The sequence below is a fragment of the Carassius carassius genome, chromosome 15, assembly GCF_963082965.1.
Source record: "Carassius carassius chromosome 15, fCarCar2.1, whole genome shotgun sequence".
In the NCBI taxonomy this organism is placed as follows: domain Eukaryota; kingdom Metazoa; phylum Chordata; class Actinopteri; order Cypriniformes; family Cyprinidae; genus Carassius; species Carassius carassius.
Genome location: NC_081769.1, coordinates 24,166,670 through 24,176,067, shown reverse-complemented (window position 1 = coordinate 24,176,067; position 9,398 = coordinate 24,166,670). Strand labels below are relative to the sequence as shown.

At 44.9% G+C, this 9,398-nt stretch overlaps 1 protein-coding gene across 8 annotated transcripts in view; it reads left to right on the top strand.

Annotated features, from left to right (window-relative positions):
• Positions 1-409: 409 nt before the first annotated feature.
• The window catches only part of LOC132158650 (clathrin coat assembly protein AP180-like), a 61,046-nt gene continuing 52,057 nt past the window's right edge, over positions 410-9,398 (top strand). For 6 of the 8 annotated variants that reach the window (XM_059568148.1, XM_059568147.1, XM_059568146.1 and 3 more), the window contains exon 1: positions 411-1,240. In XM_059568148.1, coding sequence (XP_059424131.1) covers positions 1,111-1,240 — 130 coding nt within the window. In that variant the 5' untranslated portion in view covers positions 411-1,110. Of the gene's footprint in view, positions 1,241-9,398 lie in introns of all 8 variants that reach the window. The other 2 variants (XM_059568152.1, XM_059568144.1) reach the window with 2 other exon arrangements.

Genomic DNA, 9,398 nt, shown 5'->3' with positions numbered 1-9,398 from the left:
GAACTGAAGTGTTTGTGTGTGAACTGAACAAACGAAAAGTAACATTTGCTCAAATTCGGTTAGGTGCATTAGGAATGTGTAAAATGAGACAGTACAGTAATGCACCATTATAATAACGTAAGTACAAATAAAATAATTATTTAATTTATTCATTACATTTTGTAGTTGTCGTATATAGCCTTAAAAAAAGCACCTGACAAACTTGATAAGGAAATTCATAATCTCTGATGTTCGTGAACTAATCCGTGAATGGATCTTTTGGGTGAACTGACCGAAAGGATTCGAGACTCTAAGATGAATCAAAATTCCCACCATAGCAAAAAAAAGCACATTTACATTGGGCGCAGATAGTAAAACGCAATCTGGGTTTTTAATGACGTGTGACCTGACTCATGCGTGGGGGCGGAGTGATAGCGCAAATAAATAAATATTGAGTCCAGCAGAGACCGCGGCTTCCCGTTATCGCTGCGTTTCATCCTGCTCGTTCAGCAATTGTCCGAAACTGGACATAGCCTGGGGTGAAGGAAAAGGAAGGCGAGCGTTTTTTAGAGATGAGGAGAACAACGCAAGCCGCCTAAAGGTTTGGGTGACTGCACATCCAGCAGTGTTTGTCAGGAAGATTAATCCTTGATCTGGAGGAGAGAAGGACGACTGGTCGAGCCGAGCATCATTGTAACATCCTCTTCCAGTACATCGCGCAAATAACGAGGAATATATTTTAAGACTTTATAAAAACTGTCTTTTATAACGTTAATGCTCAACGTTTACTCTTTATAAATTACTATTCGCGGTTGAAATACTCGTCACGCATCTCTCCTGCATCCCCACGAGGCGAATACACGGCGCAGGCGTTGACCTGAAATTTATATTGTAGTAAACACAAAGTTTATCTCCGTATGTTCTAGTATTGCCTTAAATATGTCCGTTGCTTATTATTCATGATAAAGACTTCATCTCAGCTCCGTCTTGATAACAGTTGCATCATATTAATATCTCAAATTGTGCTCAAGAATCCCTTTTAAAGGGCCTCATCCTTGTGGACGATTTGGAACGACGCGACGCGTCTCTCTATAGGAGAATAAGGGCGTTTGAATCCGCGAGAGAAGGAAGATGTCGGGTCAGACTTTGACGGACCGCATTGCCGCGGCGCAATACAGCCTCACGGGATCCGAAGTGGCTCGTGCAGTGTGTAAAGCGACCACACATGAGGTGATGGCACCTAAAAAGAAACATCTCGAATGTAAGTGGGTTCAGGTTCCGATTAAACCTTTATTTGCATTGTTTATGGCTATCAAATATACCTGCACTATGGGTCTGGTCACCTATAGCGTTACACATATTATTGGTTTATCTGCCCATCATGTTCATGCAATGGCTCCTGAAAGGTCATCATATACCACTGAATCAGTTAGAAAGGCCTTTTGTGCTGTTTTGGTGTCAGTATTGTGGAATGGGGATAAGCATTTGCTTTGTGATTAATGGGCCCTCATTTCACAGTGTGTCTGTCACTAAGCAGAGAGACACCAGAATGAACAGAGAATATGGCTTCCGTCCACTGTATGGCCTGAAAAGAAAACAGACTATTTATCTCACTCTTCCAAGTAATTTGTTTGGCATGCCATTTATTTGCTGTGAGTGCATTTTCATGCATTCATATTGCAAATTACACCTATCTGTCTATCCTGTAACTGATGTACTGTATACATATTACATCTATCTATCTATCTATCTATCTATCTATCTATCTATCTATCTATCTATCTATCTATCTATCTATCTATCTATCTATCTATCAGTATATTGGGAGGAATGGAGACTTTGAATGTTGAGGTATTTTAACTATATACTGTAAAACCTTTTGTCTCCTAACTGTAAGTTTACTGTAAGTGTACTCAATGTTGATAGCATGATAGGAAGTCCAGTAGTAAGGCTGTAGTAATCAACCTCCAGCAGCAGGTGGCCTGGAATGGTTTCGGCAGCCCCTTGTGCTTTTTCATTGCCTTTCAGATTCACCCTTGCTGAATTATAAATTCCACATTCAGGTCGGAGGTGAAGATGTCACCAAGCACATTAACTGGAGCATTTGATATTGACGTTCGACCCTTTTGAAATTCTATTGAAGTGTAAAACCAAGTCTAATTGTGTCTCATATAAAAGAATCTTACAGACGGACAAATATGCGTATTATTTACCCAAATCTTGTCTGCAGTTAGATACAAAACAGACAAGCAATCTGTCAAATTCAACAACAGTTGTTTATTAAAGTGCATGTGATATTTAAAATGGGCTCATGTGGAAACTTGAGCACATTCTCTTTGAAATATGGCACATTGGGTTAAATCAATGGCTTTCAAACTGTCCAGATCAGCATCACATTCTCCATCCAAGTCTCCATTTTTGGCAGGTGTCCCAAGCTCCTAAGCACTGTGACACACCCACATCTGTCTCAGAGGAGCATGTGTAACAACACGTCAATTAAACCAGAGATAAGCAATTAAACTGCATGGATCAGGAAAAAATCACGCTTGAAAGCTTTTTTTTCTTCTTTTGTTTCCATCCATGTGATCTTCCTGTGTAGTTTTAAACCATTAAGTATTATTTTGTAACTACCATTCATCATTCAGTCAGTGTGCCAGCAATATCTTTAATGTGCTGACTCATTAATTCACCTCCCATTTTGTAATGTACACTCATTTCAGTGTACCATAATATGGCTTGTCTTGATTTTTTAGATTTTGTGTGTACTTTATGTAATGATATATATATATATATATATATATATATATATATATACACACTGTATATATATATATATATACACACACTGTATATATAAGAAGAAATTAACTTGCATTTTGCCTGAATGGAATGAGGCATGGAGGGCCAGACCTGCTGGGTGGATTTTGCTGCTGAATTGGTTTGTTTCACCTCATTTCTAAGGTTTCCAAACTCTCCTACTGTTTATGCCGTTTATTGTCTTAGTTTTATGTTGAGTGACAGGGAAATCTGCACATATATTTATTTCAGCATATCTTGGGCATGCTAAACGTTTCGTTATATCAGGTCTGTGTTTGGCGCAAGTAATTTATTATACAGTATATAAAATTATTATATTCAATAGCTTCTCCTACTTTTCTTAGTGATTTAAAATGCCAATTTATCAGGAACTGAATATTTTGTTCTTTGACTTATTGAATGGAAACAGTGTTCGCAAATGTTTTATGCAATATTCCAATTTTGCGCACAAGTTAAATTTGCAAGTTTGGATGGAAACCTGACTAATGATTCACTCATAAAGACCATCACCTGTCGCCACCTACTGGTAAAAAACACAGGAATGGGCAAACGGTGCAATACTACAAATCGTGAAACGTTCCAGTGCTGTTGGATTATTATAAGCATTTTATAGCTGAAATTTCTGCAAATGTAACCAATGTTAGGATGCTTAATTATCTGAGTTATATGAAATATGATGTTTGCATTGGCTGCTGACTAGATATTTTTCTTGTTCTGCTTTGTTTAGCATAATCTCATTCTAATAGGATGCATGTTTGTGGTATTATGTATATTTATAGATGAGTCAGCCAATCAAGGAATTAAAAATATTCATAGGCATCTGGTTCATTCATGTTGATTCAATTTGTGGAGACTAAAGGTAGAATGGCCATATGGGGCCAGACAAACTGGGCAAGGTGTCAAGCTCAAACTTTACACTTGAGTTTCAAACATCAACAGTATAATGATTTATTCATTTGGTCTAATAACCATAAGGAAATACATGACTGACTCTCTGCTGGACAAGAGGGACTAAAGGAGAAGGAAATCATTAATCTGAGTTACACAAGAAAAATGAAGAGGATATTGAGACCATCAGGGTGTCAGTTCAACCAAAGTGCTGATTTAAAGAGCTTCTCTTAAAGCTTAATCAGTGTAAAATTTACGATAGCTTACGAAATACATCAAACTCACCACATTACTCAAGATAGAATAATGAAGTCTCTGTGAATCAGTCTTGCTCTGTACTGCTCTTTGTCTTTCTCTTTATCTCTCCGTGTCTGTCGCTTTAGCTTGTTCTTTCTGTCCATGTCTTTCAGCAGCTACAAATCAAATGATGCAACGTTGGCAATACTCTCTCTGCAGTGTGTTAAAGTAAAAGAGTGAACGCTGGTGAGAAATCAGCAGTGCTGTGATGTCACAGTTTTAAAATGCAGCTTTCAGCCTATCACAGCAAAACATAGTAGAGTGCTTTCAGCACCCTGGACAGTGACACCCCCCCTGCAACCAAACTAACACCTCCTACTATTCTTATATTCTGCCAAGTCCCATTTTTTCCAGCACCCTTCCCCTCACACAGCTGACTTGGAGGTCGTTGCGTCCTTGGAGCCTTATTCATTGTGCGTTAGCCATCGTGCATGCTAATTTAAAACCCCAAAATGAGTCATTTATGATTTCGTACAAGCATGTGCACATAGTTGCAGTTGAACGTAGAGAGAGAGAGATACTTTTCTGTCCATTCATTGCACAGATGTTTGCAGTGCTGCTTGCTTAGTGGGGAAAGTGCTAAATTTGTCGCCCGGTTAATCAGGTTAAAATCACACTGTCAGGCGTGTACATGGCATCAATGGGTGCTGTTTGTACACCGCTGTGCCATGAATAATGCAAAACAAGATGTGTTTTCTGTGTAATCTGACTGCCGGGCCCCCAAGAGGCTTTAAGAGACAGAGCAGGGTGCGAGGATCTTGACCGGGAGATTTGGCCATTAGAGATTAGGCCACATAGAATGGTACTGATTGAGATTTTACATGTGTCATGAGTCAGGTTTTTCTTCCGTTTTCGCTCTCGCACGCTCTCACTCATTTACTCACACACACACCTTATTAGCTTATTATATTACTCTTTGTCTGTCCCGCTGACCTCTCTCTCTTCATGCACCTGTTTGTCATTGCAATCAGCGCTCGCGCTGATTTGCTATGACACCTGTTTCTACTTTGCCCTAAGTGTTCACCCTTTATCTGGTGTTTGCTCGGGTAGATTCTTGGTTGGATTATTGTTACATGTCATGCGTTTTGTCAGCAGTTACATCCTGTCTGTATTGAGAGGTACTCACCTATTCTTGTCTTGTCTGCCTGGAACAGTCTAGCCCCTAAGTTTTTGCTGTATTCTGCTGCTGTTGCTGCTGATTGTAGACCAATGTGGTTCTCTCACCCTGCCTGAGTTATCTACTCCTGAGCTTCGAGTCTGCTACAAGGGAGTCCTGTTCTGTTACTCATCGAGACAGGAGTCTTTCCGTTTGTTCAAGTTTCTATTTACCAGTTCTGTGTGCTGAAAAGACGGACTGCCTTTGTTATATATTTTTTCATTAAAGACTGTTATTCCTGTTATCTCTGCTTTTGGATCTTTCATTTACCAGCGTGACAGAATAATCCAACCAACATGGATCCAGCAGATGAGAGGCCTGTCCGGTCGGCGATCGAGATCCAGGGAGCTATGCTTGGCAAACATGAGCAGGAGTTGGCCGCCGCTCATCAGGCTGTTAAGAGTCTTTCAGCTCAGGTGGCTGATCTATCTGCCCGTTTACTTCACCTGCATCAGGAATCTGCCATGTCTCACAATCGTCAGCTGCCCTCTGAGCCACGAGTCAACAATCCCTCCTGTTATGCGGGTGAGCCTACGGAGTGCAGAGCTTTTCTCATCCAATGTGAAGTTGTCTTTTCCCTTCAGCCCCAGACGTATGCAGAGGATCGGGCCCGCATCGCTTATGTTCTCTCTCTCCTCACGGGACGAGCACGCGAGTGGGGTACGTCAGTTTGGGAAGCGCAATCTGCATGCTGCAGCAAGTACACTCTTTTCAAGGATGAGATGATCAAGGTCTTTGATAGATCCGTCTTCGGCAGCGAGGCATCACGTCTACTTGCTGTGCTACGTCAAGGCAGAAGATCTGTTGCAGATTTCGCGATAGAGTTCCGGACTCTGGCTACTACAAGTGAGTGGAATGATCCTGCACTAACTGCTCGCTTTCTTGAAGGGTTGAATGTAGACCTTAAGGAGGAGATCTACGCGCGGGGGTCGCCAACTCAGCTCGATCAACTCATCGACCTGGCCATCCGCCTTGACAAGTGTTTCGAGCAGAGGCGTCGAGTTCGTTCTCCACTTTTCACATCCTGTGATAACTTTCCTTCTGCTACTGCTTCTGTTCAGAACCAACCTGATGCTGTACCCATGCAGCTGGGGGCCGTACGCATCTCCCCGGAGGAAAGACAGCGGCGAATTATTAACCGTCTCTGCCTTTACTGTGGTACGGCGGGCCATTTCGCTTCATCCTGCAGTTTAAAAGCCAAAGCTCGCCAGTAGACGGAGGAGTACTGGTGAGCGCTTCTGTCATCTCCTCATCACCAAGGTCTCGAACCACTATATCCGCTGTTTCTCCCGTGTCTTCTGTTCCTCTTTTCCAGGAGGAGCCTGATGATTTGTCTGGTGTCCCGGAGGAGTACCATGATCTGCGGGCGGTTTTCAGTCGTTCCCGGGCGGTATCCTTACCGCCTCACCGTCCGTATGACTGCTCTATCGAGCTCCTTCCTGGCACCACGCCCCCTCGCGGTAGACTGTACTCTCTTTCGGCGCCCGAACGAGAGGCTCTGGAAGGATATCTTACAGAATCTCTCGATGCGGGGATCATTACTCCTTCTTCGTCTCCCGCCGGCGCTGGGTTTTTCTTTGTAAAGAAGAAGGATGGTTCTTTGCGTCCTTGTATCGATTATCGAGGGCTGAACGACATAACAGTCAAGAACCGTTATCCTTTGCCTCTTATGTCGTCGGCTTTTGAGATCCTACAGGGCGCAAGGGTTTTTACAAAATTAGACTTGCGCAACGCCTACCATTTAGTGCGTATCAAGGAGGGAGACGAGTGGAAGACCGCGTTCAACACTCCTGTCGGTCACTTTGAGTACCGGGTTCTACCTTTCGGTTTGGTCAACGCTCCCGCTGTATTTCAAGCATTAGTAAACGATGTCTTAAGAGACATGCTTAACGTTTTCGTGTTCGTTTACTTGGATGACATCTTAATTTTTTCACCCTCTCTCCAGGTACATGTTCAACACGTTCGCCGTGTCCTGCAGCGCTTATTAGAGAATCGCCTATTCGTCAAGGCTGAGAAATGCGTTTTTCATGCCCAATCGGTTACTTTTCTCGGTTCGGTCGTTTCAGCGGAGGGGATTAGTATGGACCCTGACAAGGTTCGAGCAGTTCTTGATTGGGCTGTTCCCGATTCTCGAGTCGCACTCCAGCGATTTCTGGGGTTTGCGAATTTTTACCGGCGCTTTATTCGTAACTTTAGCCAGGTTGCCGCCCCTCTTACCGCTCTCACTTCGTCCAAGTCCAAATTTGCTTGGTCTGAGACTGCTCAGGATGCGTTTGACCGTCTTAAGATGCTTTTTACGTCTGCGCCCATCCTGATCACTCCTGATCCAGAACGTCAGTTTATTGTTGAGGTCGATGCCTCCGAAATTGGGATAGGAGCTGTCTTGTCGCAACGCTCCTCCCAGGATGACAAGGTTCATCCTTGCGCATTTTACTCCCACCGTCTTTCGCCCGCGGAGCGCAACTATGACGTGGGTAATCGAGAACTCTTGGCTATCCGTCTGGCGCTAGGTGAGTGGCGACACTGGCTTGAGGGAGCCAGTGTACCATTCATTGTTTGGACGGATCACCGCAACCTGGAGTACATTCGCTCTGCTAAACGTCTTAACGCTCGTCAGGCCCGCTGGGCATTATTTTTTGATCGCTTTGATTTTTCCATTTCATTTAGACCCGGTTCTAAGAACCTCAAGCCTGACGCCCTTTCTCGGCAGTTTGACTCATCAGAGGGTGCCTCGACCGATGAGAGGATTTTACCTCAGCACTGTGTGGTCGGGGCAGCCGTCTGGGGAGTGGAACAAGCGGTCAGGCGTGCTCTTTCTCACACTGCAAGACCGCCCCGCGCTCCTGAGGGAACTTTGTTTGTACCCGAGGCTGCTCGTTCGACGGTTCTTCGCTGGGGTCATTCTTCTAAATTAGTCGCGCATCCCGGAGTTAGAGGTACTTTAGCGGCCATCCGCCAGAGATTTTGGTGGCCTACTCGTGAGCGCGATATTCGTCGTTTTGTTGCTTCTTGTTCTATCTGCGCTCAGACTAAGTCTAGTAATAATCCTCCGGCGGGTCTTCTCAGACCTCTTCCCGTTCCTTCGCGTCCCTGGTCGCATATTGCGTTGGATTTTGTTACCGGGCTTCCCCCTTCGTCTGGCAATACGGTCATTCTCACCGTCGTGGACCGTTTTTCTAAGGCTGCGCATTTTATTCCGCTCCCTAAATTACCGTCGGCTCAGGAGACCGCACAGATTATGGTGGATCACGTTTTCAAGATCCATGGTCTTCCTTCGGACATTGTGTCTGACAGAGGTCCGCAATTTACTTCTCTGTTCTGGAGGGAGTTCTGTCGCCAGATAGGGGCTTCCCCCAGTCTGTCGTCAGGATTCCATCCACAGACCAATGGGCAAGCCGAGAGGACCAATCAGATTCTTGGTCGCATGCTGCGTAGTCTTACCTCTCAGAATCCCGCGTCTTGGTGCGAGCAGTTACCATGGGCCGAATATGCTCATAATTCTCTCCCATCGTCCGCCACTGGGTTATCCCCGTTTGAGGGTTGCCTTGGCTTCCAACCGCCTGTTTTCTCCGCCCAGGAGTCTCAGGCCTCGGTTCCGTCCGTCGAGGCTTTTATTCAGAGATGTAAGCGTACCTGGAGGAGGGTGAGATCTGCCTTATGTCAGACTAGGGAACGTACTCGTCGTGCCGCTAATCGCCGCAGGGTGAGATCTCCCAGATATTTTTGCGGTCAGAGGGTGTGGTTATCCACCCGCAATTTGCCTATTCAGGAGACGTCTCGCAAGCTCATGCCTCGTTTTATTGGACCCTTTTCTATTGTTAAGGTCATCAGTCCAGTCGCTGTAAAGCTAAGACTGTCTGGTCAGATGCGCCGTGTTCATCCGGTTTTTCACGTGTCTTGCATTAAACCCGTTATTCGTGCGCCCGCACGTCCCTCCGTTCCCCCTCCTCCTATTGACGAGGGGGCCTCCATTTACAGAGTTCGAAGGCTACTCGACGTTCGTCCCCGGGGGCGTGGTCACCAGTTTTTGGTGGACTGGGAGGGGTATGGTCCTGAGGAGAGGCGGTGGATTCCAGCCCGGGATGTCCTGGACCGCTCGCTGATTGACGACTTCTACCGGTCCCGTCAGGCTCCTTCCTCGAGCGCCTAGTGGCGCTCGTTGAGGGAGGGGTACTGTCATGAGTCAGGTTTTTCTTCCGTTTTCGCTCTCGCACGCTCTCACTCATTTACTCACACACACACCTTATTAGCTTATTATATT